This window comes from Lutra lutra, chromosome 1, assembly GCF_902655055.1.
Source record: "Lutra lutra chromosome 1, mLutLut1.2, whole genome shotgun sequence".
Lineage (NCBI taxonomy): Eukaryota > Metazoa > Chordata > Mammalia > Carnivora > Mustelidae > Lutra > Lutra lutra.
In genome coordinates, this window is record NC_062278.1 from 78,128,103 (window position 1) to 78,143,147 (window position 15,045).

Sequence of the window (15,045 nt, forward strand, 5' to 3'; positions counted from 1 at the left end):
GTTCTGTTACATATCTTAAATTTTAATACATTTTTTTCTTTAACCTGGGTTGCCTTTGTCCTGTTAGGGCCAACTAACAGTATTAATTTTTTATGGTAAAAAAAAATCCCTGTCCTGTGTAAGGACCAAGTTCTTCCTGTACAGCGAAGCACCTTGACGTTGTACCTATTGGTGTTTTCGAAAGATCTCACGGAGGAGGGAAGGAGCTGCCGTCTGCTTGTCCATGCAGTGTAGTAGGCAGCTCGCTCTCTTCCTGGAGGTGGGCTGGGGTGGAATAGATTTTTCCCATTCTAGGGAATGCAATAGTCAGATTGTTATATTTAAAAGCTTTGGTCATTGATGCAAATTAAATCTAGGAATGAAAAAGTTTGCATGAGGCAGCCTTTATGCATTTGTCCTGAAGCATATCATGCCAGTCTCAAGTTGGGACTTGTTCAAGCCGGTCTTACTTAACATTCAAAAAGGGAAGTTATACACGTTTAGTCACGAAGAAAGTGTAATGCTTTGATGAAAAGAGCAGCTGAAAAACAGCCCATAACTTTATTATTGTTCAAATCACCGAAAGGTTAACCCGCTTAAATTTTTTTTTTTTTTTTTTTGCTGGTTTTTATAGCAAGTCTCACATTTCATAAAAGCCACAGGAGACTTTATAACAATAATTATTTTGCTGCTTCATTGGAAGAGCCTATTAAATGAAGGGAAGCTCTTTTAATAACATTGTTTTAGCCATTACAAGCCCCAAATTTATTTTGAGTACAAGACAATGTCCTGGGATATGTGTTTGTGGTTCTCGACCACCACAATGTTTAAAAAAAATTGTTTTTCCATGTTTTACTGAAGGTGACTTTTTTTCTTCTAATGTTATTTTTAAAGATGTCAAGTCCGCAGGCAAATTGAAATAATAGTGCAACTAAATTTCATCTCAGCTTACACACTGTTAACTTTTTTCACATACTCTAACCCCCCCCACAGTATTTTGGGGGGACCTGTTTGAAGTTGCAGTCCTTGTGGCAGATGCCTTGCCCTTAGCTTCTTCAGCTTGTGCTTTCTAAAAACAAGGATATTCTCTTACCTAATCACAATATTATTACCTGTCAAGATTAATGTTGAAGCAGTATTTTAAAATATTCTGTCTGTATTAAAATTTTGCAATTTCCCAATAATATCCTTTTAATTTTTTTGATGTGGCATTCAATCACTGGTTACACATGGCATTTGGTTTAGCTGTCATTTTAGGCTTTTAATCTTTAGAACAATCTCTCCTTATTTACTTTTTTAAAAACATCCCCTTGGCTTTTAAAAATTGGTTTGCTCTGCATTTGGTAGGATATTTCTGTAGGATATGTAGTGGGGGTACCTCAGAAGGTTTCTGAGGCACTTTGGTTATATTAGCCTTTTAAATTTGTATTAGAGTTTGGGATTTTGAGGTCAAATGGGAATATCTGTAATCTTGTTCAAAAAAGACCTGGTTCATGGATCACGGATCACAAAGTCAGTAGATCCAAACTCTCATTTTCTTTGGGATTACTAGATAACTTACTTAAATTTTCTTGGTTTTATTGTTCTATAAAAGGAGGATTCTGATTTAATTACAGAATTTTAGATGAGAAATCCCATAACCTTACTGATTTTTCAGAATATAGTATTAGAAGAGACCGAAGCACTCAAGGAGAGAATGTGTTTCTAAGATCTTGGAATAAAAGTTTGGTATCATTATTGATAAGTCTTGCTAAAACCTTGAAAGAACCCTTTACCCTATTCCTACCCTCCCACCTTTTTAGTGTGAGACATTGGCAAATGCATTACCAAAGCTTGCCTGGTCTTCTAGTCCTTTTCTCTCTTGCATATGATTTTCCTTTGCTTTAGAGGGTCTGCTAATTTTTTTTTTTTTTGGGTAAAGGTTTTATTTATTTGAGAGAGAGAGAGAAAGAGAGAGAGAGCACAAGCCAGGGGGAAAGACAGAAGGAGAAGCAGACTCCTTGCTGAGTGGGGAGCCCCATGCAGGGCTCAATCCTAGGACTCTGGGATTAAGACCTGAGCTGAATGCAGACACTTCACAGACTGAGTCACCCGGGCGCCCCTGCACTAGTCTTTTGTAATACACTAACTCACTACAAAACAAAGACAAGCAGAGATCTCATAGCTCAAGTTGATCTGTCTTGAGTGCCCCTGCCTGTTGCATGGAGCCAGAACATTCAACAAGGACTGTAGTAAAATCTTCATCACATCTTACTGTCCAATCTCTCTGTACACAAAAGTCACTCATAATTGTGGCTCACATCCAGTGGCTGCGAATTTGTGCTGAGTATAATTACTATAAACCCTTTAATGTTCCCTTGCTGAGATTGGTATCTTTAGGTTCCTATGCTTGAATTACTGTGTGTAATCTGTCATTTGAAATGATTTGTATCTATTAGGTCTGCTTTAAATAAAGCACTTACCTTTTTCTGGTATGAGAACTTCATGTGTAATGGTTGATTAGAGGGAAGGGATGGTTTGGAGATTGAGCCTGGAGATATGCCTGCATACGACTCCTGACCTCCTATTGATTCCCTGTCTTGTGCTGTGCTACTTACTCCATGTCTTCACTTGGGAAATTTTGCTTCAGGCATTGTCGGGCCATGACAAGAGCCTAGTAACTCTGGAGACAGACGGACTCCAACTTGGATTTCAGCCCCTCCAATTCATAGTTGGTCCCCCCCCCCCCCCCCCCCACACACACACCCCTTTGGAAAATCATTAATATAGCTGGGTCTGTTCTTCTGGAAAATAAGCTTGGGGATAGTTACCTTATAATATTGTGAAGATTAAATGAGATAATATATGGGACAATTCCTTCAGTGCTTTAAAACGGGGTTGATACTTAGGGAACAGTAGCTTCTCTGTCTTCCCTTCCTCTCCGCCCCCCACCCTCCACCAAAGGCAAAGTGACTAAGGGAATGAGTGGGGGTGTCTGAACGTGAATTTGGAGTGATTAAAAATTGAAAACTTTCCTCAACTTAGAAGCCAGAGTAAGTCCATAATATTTTAGTTGCCCTTAGAAAACTCTTGGTTTTCCTTCAGTGATGAACTGATGATTACTTGAAATGCTTTTTATGTTCTCTCTTGACAGCTTTCCCTTCTGAAAAAGAGGAAATTAGAATGGCTTATTCTAGCCTATCTGACATGGTGGGGAAGTGTAAACCTGAGAGCAGGATCTGTAGAGGGAGGAGAGAGTTGGTCTTGGCAGGCTCACCACATTCAGGTTAATGCTTCATTTACTTATAGTTCAGGCATTTTTGATTGTAGGAAATTTCAGTTAAACAGAGTTAAATAGAGTAAAAAGGAAAAAAAAAGTGTTGAGTGATATGATATGTCTATATGATAAAATTTAATGCACAGAGCCAATGTTCCTAAAAAGCTATATAAGTATTCAGATAGACATTATTTACCAGATAGGTAAAATTGTTCAAGATGGACACCACCAAATACAGTCATGTACAAGCTTCTGGTATTTAAGTTGTTTTTTTAAAATAAAGGTAGACATTTTTATTACCATGCCTTGAGATGTTACATTTGTCAATTTGAGTTTTATTATAGAAGTGGCAAGAATTCACATGCTGAGTGAGATATGGAATTTTTTCTAAAAAAGTTGCTCAGTTGATTGAGCATCCAGGTCTTGGTTTCAGCTCAGGTTTTGATCTCATGGTCTTGGGGTCTTGGGAAGGAGCCCTACATCGAGCGTGCCCCCACCCCAAGTTGCTCACACACAAACTCTCTCTAAATAAAGAAATCTTTAAAAAAAATTAGTTTACCTACTACTGTAAGTGTTAAATTCAATTTCCTTTCTCTTCTCTATTCTTTTCTTCTCTTTTGTTACTTTCCTCTATATTCTCAACTTCCATCCCTACCACTTGGTGTCTTTATCTGTGCTGCCCCTGCTTTCCCTATGAATAATATGCTGGGTGGGGGGGGGGGGTTGGACTAGGTTTCAGAAATCCAGGTAATATTAATGCCTGAAACATTGGCATATCCATTTTTCTGGCTGAAGCTGGATTTTCATGGTCACGCGTTATACCTGCTGTGTGTTTGCACTTCTGCTCTGTTTGCTTTTTCACATGGAGTGCTTTTGCTCTGCACGGTGTAGGAAGGGACCACTCTCTCTGTTCTTAGAAACCCTTGGAAAAAGCTGAGGTAATGTACCAGCAGTTGTTCTTTTCTCCTTGGAACTCTTGTAAACTGACTTGTCTTTTGTGGCAAGATGAGAGTTACTCATAGTCTCTCACTTCCTCTTAAATATGGGGCTCTACCTCACCTTCTCAGTGTTACTACTAACCTCATATTTGTAGATTAATCACATTTGACCTTTCTAGAATGTTTGATTTTGTTGACTATTATTTCTTCCTTAGTTTCCAGTATATCCAGAGCTCCTGCTCCTCCTTTTAAGTCAGCCCCCACCTTCCATCCTCTAAACTCCGCATTCTAGACATCTCTTCTGTCTGTTCTGTACAGGACACTTGCACGGCGTGGACTCTGGGATGCTCAGCTCATTTCTTTTCTTACTGTCTCAGAAAAAATGTTCCTGGATCCAGAGCCCTGGATCCATATTTTGTCTCCACTGGCTAGATTTTTTGACCCATTTCTGAGACTTTAATCATACCCAGAATCTGTTTCTTTGCCTTTATGGTCTAATATATCACTCAGTCTAATGGTCTTCAGAGCAATGAATCTCAATGGTAAGGAGGGTAGGGTGGGGATTATGGGCCCCATTGAAAATACATTTTGCCTATTAATTACATACCTTTTACATACAACCTCCTACTCTCCGGTGGTTTTGGACTCAAAACCTCTGTCTCTGAACAGTTTTCCTCCTTGGCTCTTGCCTGCATCTGTGGAAGACTTCTTTAATCGATCTCCAGTCCTCAGTGGCTCTTCCTTCCTTGCCCTATTGGTGGCAAATTGATTTTCCTAAAGCACAAGCAAAGAGCGTGTAGTTCTTCACTTCAGAAACTTTCCATGGTTCGTCGAGAAGTCTATACAATCCAACAGAAGACCTCTAGCGTTTTGTTGCAGGCTCCTATACTGCATTCCCAGGCTCATCTTTTACGTCCACGTGCTGCAGTCCCGGCCTCCAAAGCCCCTTGTGCTCTGGCCATAGCACTTTCCCTACCCCTAGCTGAGCCTTCCTCCAGACTGCTCATGGCCTGGCAGCATTCCCTTTCGCATGCTCTGTCTCCTTCCTCAGGGTCCAGCTCTCGTTGTCATCTCCTGCAAGCCCTTCCTCATTGTCTCCATTTGGAGTGAGCTACCTTTTCCTTTCAGTTTTTAATGATGAGTGAATTATGTCTCTCATACTGCTTCCACAATTGGATCTGTTGTGGGATGTGTGCCTGACCACTGAGTGCTTTCAGGGAGGCAAAGGGCCCTGCACTGAAGGCATGACTGACTCAGTGAATCTGTGAACCCGCTCTTTGGAATTTTACGTCTCTCAAGACCTCTTGAGTGCTGGAGGTACTCGTAGGGCTGAACCGCTCAAGCCCCTGAGGTTTCGGACCTCGTTTGTACTGAGACCTCTCCCTTCCTCTTCAGGAGCCACCTCCTTATCATCCTTGCAGCTGGGGTGTAATGTCAAGTCTTGAGGAACTTGTCCCAATGGTGTAGCAGAGCCATCGAGGTATTGGGCCCAAGGCCACCTGCTTGGATTTTAGCCCCAGTTCTGCCTCTGCTTGCTGGCAGGCCTGACAGTGGGCCACGTATCTTTTTGCTTTGTGTCTCAGTTTTCTTTTTATGTTGCCGTCCAACAGGAAGCCCTGTGGTATCTCTCTCATAGGGTTGAAGTGAGAAACAGGGTGATTGTCCTTGCAGAGCACACAGCATGGTGCCTGGCACATAACAAGCCCTCAGAAGGACTGCAGGCTGCGTGCGTTGAGGCCCGGGGAAGCTCTTGCTCGCTTCTAGGTCAGAGCCAACTACCTGGCAGCACCTGGGCTAGTCAGAGCCCACGCATGAACGAACTGTTTCTGTGGGGTCAAGGAGTGTGGAGGTGGCTACGGAAGTTTTGAAAGGAGCCGGAAATACGGGAGACAGGATTTATGATTTCTCTTGAGAACATTAGAATATCTGAGGTGGTGAATATAGTGGTTATGAGTATGGGCTCTGAAGCCAGAGTCTGAATTACAGTCCTAGTTCTGCTTTGTCTGTGCTGTGAGGTCCCCATGCAAGTTGCTTAGCTTCTCTGTTTCTCAACTTCTTTGTCTCTGAGCACTTCCTGGGATTATTCACTCGGACAGTCTGTTGAAAGCTCTTGGTAGACTTGCCTCATACATAGTGAAGAGTAAGTAGTGTGTGCTGCGTTTGTTGTCACCCGGTCAGTTCTTCTGCTCTTGCTGCTAGCCAGCAGCCCTGGGCCCCCAAATCCCTCCAGTGCCAATTGTTGGCCCAGAGTAGTAGAAACCCCTGTAGGCTGGGCATGAACTTTTCAGGTAGCCAAGCCCTCGCCGCTGCCCGTCACCTTACATCTGCCGTGTTCGCTTAATAACAGTTTTGTCTGTCTCCTGCCAACAGATTCCACTCCTGTGCACTCGTGTCCAAGAAGGCTGTGCTCTGAATCTCAAGGAACAGTATGCTCAGTTCTCAGTATGAACCTCAAGGAGCAGTTAGCACAGTAGTTCTTTTTTTTTTTTTTTTAAGATTTTATTTATTTATTTGACAGACAGAGACCACAAGTAGGCAGAGAGGCAGGGAGAGGGAGAAGCAGGCTGCCCGCTGAGTGGAGAGCCCGATGTGGGGCTCGATCCCAGGACCCTGAGATCATGACCTGAGCCGAAGGCAGAGGCCCTAACCCACTGAGCCATCCAGGTGCCCCTAGCACAGTAGTTCTTAACGTGTGGTCCAGAACAGTAGCATCAGTCACCTCTGCAAATTTAGTGCAAACTCAGGCCTCACCCCAGACCTCCTGAATCAGAAACTCTGGGGTGGGCTTAGCAGTCTGTGTTCTGCCACCCGTGGCTGGTTCTGCTCCCCGTGGCACTTTGTGAACTACTAATTTAACGCGTGTTTTATATTCATATTGCTTACATCCAGTAAAAACAATTATATTTAATTTTTACAAAAGCTCTTATTTGTGTTTGGAGCTCACAGATTATATTAAAGCTAACTATTGTCTCCCCCGGCTTTTGTTTTCTTGCTTCGGTCATTAACAGCTATGGTATAGCATCTCATTCTATAAGCTTTGTAGAATTTAGTATTTGTGATTGCTAGTTTGGAAAGTTCTCTTCAAAGGGTTGCTTTGCATTCAGTGAGCATGATTTTAAGGTGGCTCTAATATACCCATCCCCTAAGTTCTTCATAGATTTTTTCACTCTGCAAATCAGGTACTCAGCTTTTGACTATCATGTTACTATAATAGAATTAAATATTTGTATTTAGGGTGCGCATAATTTTAGAACTCTATCTTTAAATATCTTTTAAAAAATTTTATTTGTTGGAGAAAGGGAGAGAGAGAGAGAGAGCAAGCATGAGCAGGGGGAGGGGCAGAAGGAGAGGGAGAAGCGGTCTTCCCACTGAGCAGGGAGGCTGATGGTGGGCTTGATCCCAGGCCTGAGATCATGACCTGAGCCGAAGGTAGACGCTTAATGACTGAGCCACCGAGGTGCCCCTCGAAAGATCTTTATAAAAAAAAATTCTGTATATTATCAAGATGCAGTTATTTATAATACACTATTAGAGTCTACATGTGATTGTGTAATGCAGCTTTAATGTACTTAAAGGCAGTGTGGATTTAGTGGCATCTCTAGCAGTTACCACAATTTCATTCTTTTATTTCAGAGAATGAAGATAAGACATTAAGAGTATTTTCTAGAAGAGTTTTGGAGGTTGTAATATGCCACAGTTACAGATTTTACTTAACCAAAACCAACAGCACGTCACTAAAGCATTTTGTCCGTAGTTTTAAAACTGAAATGTTGACAGACATTAGCCCCAAAGCTATCCATGTCCTGTTTAGTAATCCTGCTTTCTTCATGTTCATTTGCTAGCAAACCCAGGAACACTCCCAATTCCCAAGGCCCTGGGTACATGCTATAGGAAGGCAACTATAAAGAGCTTGCGTTTTCAATGAATTTTATATCACCTTTTGAAAATAACAGCATCAGTGAGAATTGGCTTCCTTTTTGCTCTTCTAGAATGTGAAAATAAAACCACCTTGGATTATTTTATCAAATATTTATTGATTTCACAATGAGACACAATCTCTGCTCCCAAAAATATACATAGATTATTAAAAGAGTAGGTATGTGTGTGGGCAAGTAATTACAAAGCAGTGTGATAAGTACAATAATTGAGGTGTGACAACAGTCCAATGAGGGGGTGATTGGGTTTGAGATGGTTGTGGGAGGTTGACCAGATGAGATTTCATGGGCCAAGTGATGGCATCTTAGGGTTTCATGATTGGGTCAAAGGGAGATTTACCTGTGCAGTGAGTGGCCCAGGGACGAAAAGGAGCAAGGCGTGTTTTGACAGTTACAAACATCCATAAGAGTGTCATGTTCTAGGGATGGAAGAGCAGTTAGGAGATAAGGCCAGAAAGGTGGGGAAGTTCCAGGGCCTTCAGGGCCTTGGAGAACATGGGAAGAGGCCTGGGTTTCAGCTATGGTGATCGCATTGGAGCCAGAGGCACATTTACAGAACATGACTACTCCTTTGTGCGTTTTCTCTAGAGATATAAATCCGTGTCCACAAATCTAGATGACCGCATTTTAGTTGTTTTGAAGCACACAGGGAATTCAAGAAGAAATGTAGAGGTAAATAAGTACCAATAGGTAGTCATCCTTTGCTAAATTTCCCCAGTATGGATGCTAGTGATTGTGGGTCAGCATTGCCTCCATAAATGTACCCAGAATGGCACAACAATGACATACTGTATTTCAAACAGTTGTAATTCATGGTCTGTGGGGAATATTGTGGGAGGTACCTAGAAAACATGATATGGTTTCGGTCTTTAAAATATATTATCTTTCTTAAAGAATGCTAGCCATCTTTCACGGATGCAGTTAGGGATATCGCTAACTAGTGAAGGGAAATCTGCCATGGGGGCCCTAACACATGCCCAAACAGTGGGAGGAGTAGTTAGTTTTCACCAGAGGCGTGAGCATCTGGGTAGAGGTTGTGACCTAGGCAGGCTTTGTTCAGTAGCTGGCATGTTCAACTGCCATTAGAGTATTTGCCGGGCAGAGGGAGAATTCCAAAGAGTATTAGTTCTGTGTTCTTGCCCTTAAATTGTATACACTGAAGACATATGCAAAGTACTACAGTATATTTTATGTGGCTTAATAATCATCTGTGCCTCCTATGGAGTACTGAAATGTCAGTACTCTTGATACTGGACGAGGCTCTTTATAAGGAGAAATTCCTTCATCCAGGCTTTCTCAGGGTTTTCTGACCCTGTTTCAACTCCCCAGATGCTCCATATCCAGCATCCCTTTCAACCACTAGCTTCAGCTTTCATCCGAGGATTTTCAAGTTTGTTGTTTTTAAATCAGCAAGTATCAGCAGTTGTAGGGCACGAAAGCAGTAGTGTTGTTTGACTTCTATATGTCAAAGAATGTGGGAAAGTGTTTTGGAAGGGTCTTTCTTAGTAATTTACATGTATCCACAATATTTTCTAAAATGCAAGTGAATGCTTTCAAAAAGATGACCTCTAGTGGCCACTTTGCTTTCAGTTGTTTTCTCTGAATGATACTTCATTCTGCTCATCATTCGGTCTATGTGGAATTAAAATTTGTATAATCCTTTCTGTAAACCAGGGTAATAACATGTAAGAAAGCATTTGTCCCATCTGTTTTTCTTTCACTGCTTAAATTTGATTCCCAAATCAATTATCTGTTGAAGTCTTAATCAATTAAATAGAAAGTAGTCATGATAAAGTTATCAGCTTAGAGTTATATTATCTGTCTGAATGGTTTGATTTTCTTGAGTTGATCCTGTGGTCTTTTTCCCTCTCATACATGGGAGGCGTTCTGTGAATTTTTTACACAGGAATATGTATATTAATGGGTCCATACAAACGTTAGTTGCTGCCAGCAAGAGAGTTGTTTCTTTAGCTATAAACAACTGATTTTGCAACCTGCAGTCAGTCTTGCTGTTGGTTTGACTGTGAGTGTATGGAACTCGGGCAAAATGAAATGGAGCAAAACACACAAAGAATACGGCAACAACAACAAATACTTTACCTTCCAGCTTTGTGTTGTGTTTGCGGTCCTTACTTCCGGACTTTCGATAAGAGTTGTATACTTTTTTTGTAATCACCACATAAAACAGAAGCATCAAGACAAAAACAGTCCAGAAAATGAACTGGCATACGTTGTTCACCCCTTGATGCCATTTCAGCCCCAGCGGGCCCTTCAAGGAGGCACACTTTTTCACGGATGACGGCGTTGCTTCCTTGTTGCTCAAGATTATATTTGGCAGAGAGATGAGGAACAAAAGGAGCCAGATGAGGATCGAGACCAGTTTTGCAAAACCAGGTTTTTGGACAAAGAATTTTCCAAAAGGCCTGATGATCTTGAGGAATCTGTCAAAGGCTATAAAGCCTAGCAGTATGATCCCCACATACATGGTCTCATAAAAGATGACAGCGGAGAAACGACACACAAAGGCCCGGAGTTGCCAGGGTCCGAGATGTGAGTCGGAGAGGATTTTGAATGGAAGCGTGAGCGTCATTATCAAGTCGGCCACCAGAGTATTTTTGAGGTAGACAACGAAGGTGGAGGAGCTGGGGATGTGAAGGAACACCCACAGGGCCAGAGTGTTCAGCAGGATGCCGAGGACGAACACGACCGTGTAGATGGCTGGGAACACCAACTGTGCTACCCGTGTGTCTCTGGGGCACCGCTCAGACCCATTGAAGCTCTTGATCGCTGTGGTGTTCATGGTTGCCAGTGTCCGCTATCACAGATAACCACACACACAAAGGGAAACAAGCATTTCATAATTTTCAGAGTGGTATGTTTAAAAGCAGTCTTTTAAACGTAGGTGTGTAGCATATTAACACCTTACATTTACTCATCGCATTCAGTAGAGGAGTTGAAAAGGCACATATTGTTTCTAGCTAGGGTTTTTTAAACATGTACTACATTTTTGGGACCTGCAATAGTACCATTATTTTTACACCCTTATGAAACCCAAATAACAGGTTCTTCCTCCTTTGTAAGTGCTCCTTTTAACATGCAGTAAAACGAGACCCATTTAAGAAGTCATAATTCATGTCAGATTGCTGCACGTTATATATTTCCTTACGCTCATAATCTATGGTTTCTAGAATGTCTACCTTAAAGCGTCCCCCCCCCACCCCCCGCCACCCCGAACATTTTTTTCTCTTATAAACAAGCCCACTCATAATAAAAGTTGAAATTCACCTTTGTTTGGGAGAATCCTGAGCTGTTTCTTCTGATTGAGGCAGTGTTTGGTTTGGCCCATGAAGAGCATGTGAGGCAAGTGTTGTTCTGCTTTCTTATACCGGGTTTCCTTCCTCCTTTTCACATGTGTAATGTCATCAATTAGAATGTCTTAGTATTCAAACCTTTGCGGATTTTCTTTTTTTTTTTAAAGATTTTATTTATTTATTTAACAGAGAGAAATCACAAGTAGGCAGAGAGGCAGGCAGAGAGAGAGGAGGAAGCAGGCTCCCTGCTGAGCAGAAAGCCCGATGTGGGGCTCGAACCCAGGACCTGGGATCATGACCTGAGCCGAAGGCAGCGGCTTAACCCACTGAGCCACCCAGGCGCCCCCTTTGCGGATTTTCTAATAAGCCTCTTTTATATGAAGCTTAGGTGCTGTTAATCTACTGTGACTTGAATATCTTTATATTTTCTCATCTAATACCTTTTGGTAATTTATCTTTTCTATCTACACAGTCAATGGAATTTTTGAGTGCCTCTTGTATCTAATAATAGGTGGGAGATAAAGAAATAAGTTAGTCCCAAACTACAGCCATGGAGGAGAGAGCAAGTGCTGATTCTAAAATCAGAATCATCATCTGCACTCTTGTAGACTTTGTCCAGAAATCTGTGTTCAGTAGGATGACCTCTTATTTTTCCATTTGTCTCAATCTTTTGGTCTTTTATCTCAGAGAGATTGACATATTTTCCAAAAGTTCAGGGCTGTTAGACACAGATTTGGGGGGTTAGAATCCAAGATCCAGCAATTATTGGGTGCTAGATCATAGACAAATGATTTAAGAGCTTTCTGCCTCAGTTTCCTCATCTATATACTGGATGTAATGAGAGTATATACCTCATGGTGTTAATGAGAAGACAAAATGAGTGTCAGTTGTCTAGAATTGTAGCAGGTATGTAGGAAACGCTAAGAAACATTCACCCCTTCCTGCAGTGGTGAGTGAACTGCAGATTTCAGTGGAGATAATTTCACTCATTAGAAACCATTTTTGGAAATTTCTTTATATCTAATGCTGTATGTGAACTGCTGAAGACTCCGGAATTTCATCAGTCAGCCTTAGGCCAAAGTCTATAAAATGTATCCTTTAAATCTCTTCAAGTTTGAAAGGGTGTAATTGCTGCTTTATGTAGAGACACTTGTCCATGAATCGAAATATTTCCCTGCCAGGTAGATAAAGGGAAGGGGAAAATTAAGGGACCTTATGAGGGGACTGTGGAGTCCTCCATGGGGTTTCACATCATAGTTTTTACTGCACGTTTCACCACAGGGTTGGACCAGACTGGGGTTGTGTTGGTGGAGAATTTTGGGATCGCCTGTTTTGGGATTCTGAGAAGAAAAATTTCATGCCCCCCTGGATGTTTAAAATATGAGGCAATAGGATGCCTGATAATTTTGTGGGAACTACCAAATGTGGCACAGTTTAAAAAATGTATGTTTGACTCAAATAAATTGTTTCTTGGAAATACAGATTCCGGATTTCATTAATGTGATGGAACATAATTTAAACATGCATCTTCTTGCCTGCTTCAGTGGAGGAGAAATAAACTATTTTTACTTTCTAAGTAGAAGTATTTGACCTACATAATTAAGTATAAATTTCCCTAAATCTCCAAAACCATTATCTAGATGGAGGTTTGGAATAGTTTCAGTTTAAATAAGGAAATGCTGTACAAGAAAATTTCATAATAAGAAAACTGGAAATCACATTTTGGTCAACTTTCAAAATGTCCAAGTGTGGGAAACTTTCAAAAGAGGAACTGACTTAACAGTGCCCATTTCTAAAGTTAGGGAATATGTTCTTTCAAATGGGGCAAATTTCAAAATGTTTGACCATACTAAATATCCAATAGACCACACATTGCTATATATCCATGTGCTTAACATGCCCAGCAGAGAAGTTAGGAGCACTGTCTCAGGAGTTGGAGTGCTGGGTTCAATTTCTTATTGCAACTCTTATTTTCTTGTGGCCTTGGGCAAATTATTTATGTTTTCTTTTTTTTTTTTTTTAAGATTTTTTATTTTTCTGACAGAGGCAGGCAGAGAGAGAGAGAGGAAGGGAAGCAGGCTCCCCGCTGAGCAGAGAGCCTGACACGGGGCTCGATCTCAGGACCCTGAAATCATGACCTGAGCCGAAGGCAGAGGGTTTAACCCACTGAGCCACCCAGGCGCCCCTTATTTATGTTTTCTATGAAACAGTTGCCTTCTCCTTACAATGAAAATAAATAATAGTATTTACTTTGTTGGGTTGTTCAGGAAATTAAATGAGTGAAAATTCACATGTGGTAGATGTTAGTATGTTTCTTGTTGAATGAAGTTAAAAGTGGGATGCCGTGTATACCTTTGGGGATAGATCACAAATGACAGGTGCGGAAAAATCAGAGATGAAATGAAAGATCCCAGAAATTAGAAATTTGCCAAATGGAAAGAAACCAAATTTTAAGTGCTATATGTAGTCAAAACCAATAAAATTCGTATAGCTAGTAGTTATACTGCTCTAAATGATAATATGATCTTATTTACTTTTCAACAAAAATCCTCAGGTATTGGTCCCATTTTACAGGGAAGAAAATTGAGGCAAACAGTTAAGCAGTTTGAACATAATGATGCATTCAAGCCAACTTCGGACTCACGCAGTGTGGTTCGGAGGCCATGCTCAGAGCCGGCCTCACACTCCCAACTGTCAGAAACCACAGATAGTGTGAACTGGAATTGTTTACTAGATTCTAGACTTTCTGAGCTTTGTATTACTTATTGACGAGTGAAGAGTAACATTCAATTTAAAGTTTAATGAATTTGTGAAACTTTTTTCCTTATGGTGAATTAAATGGTTGAAAATATAAAATGGTTCCAAGTGGTGTGATCTGGAAAGAATTAAAGAAGATACATTGAAAGCTCATAGAAATTAGAAGCCTGCCAAGTGGCAATAAATTATTTTTTTCATTTGTGGTCTCTTTTGGGATTTTCCTTTGGATCAGAGTTAATAGTCTAAAGATTCCTATTGATGTGGTTAACTAGTACCATCTAAATAATATCTGAAAAGATGAGGAAATATTTGTTTTGATTTGGAATGAAAGTCATAGTGGGAACTCCTACAAAAAGAACCTTTTACTTCCTATCAGATCATAGCACGGTACTTTCTCAGATGATATAAAATTGTTTAAAAAAGTCCACACTGGATTAACTGAAAGTGGAAATAATAATAAGCTAAAATAAGTTATGTAGTTTAACATTAACTGTAGAAGTGTCTATAAGTAAAATCAGTATTAGAAAATCTCTACAGATAAGTAGAAACAATGAAGTCATAGTATTACCTTAAACATATTAATATCTGTTTTCTTTTATTATAAAAGATAAGCAAGTTTGAGGAATTCAAATATAAGCATATGTATAGTAGAAACTGAAAGTTAATCTCCCCTTGCATATGTATACCCATGTGTGTGCACATATATATATTTACCTTTATTGACATATCAGATCTTTATTTCCTTTTCATGTTAGTCTGTGAAGATTTACCTTTTTTTTTTTTTTTTTTTTTGAGTTATACTATAGAAAGTTACCATAGTTTGGTTAAGCCATTACTGATTGACATTTTGTGTTTTTTCTTTTTTCCAA

The 15,045-nt window shown here is 40.4% G+C and overlaps 2 protein-coding genes across 8 annotated transcripts in view; one reads left to right on the forward strand and one right to left on the reverse strand.

The window, feature by feature from the left end:
• Positions 1-15,045, forward strand: part of MED12L (mediator complex subunit 12L) — a 333,058-nt gene that overhangs the window by 223,456 nt on the left and 94,557 nt on the right. The window lies entirely within an intron of this gene.
• Positions 8,191-11,462, reverse strand: P2RY13 (purinergic receptor P2Y13). Its single transcript, XM_047728156.1, has 2 exons — positions 11,394-11,462; positions 8,191-10,923 (listed from the first exon to the last, which is right to left on the reverse strand). Exon 2 carries the CDS (start codon positions 10,906-10,908, stop codon positions 9,907-9,909), a length of 1,002 nt encoding a protein of 333 aa, XP_047584112.1. The 5' UTR covers positions 10,909-10,923; positions 11,394-11,462; the 3' UTR covers positions 8,191-9,906.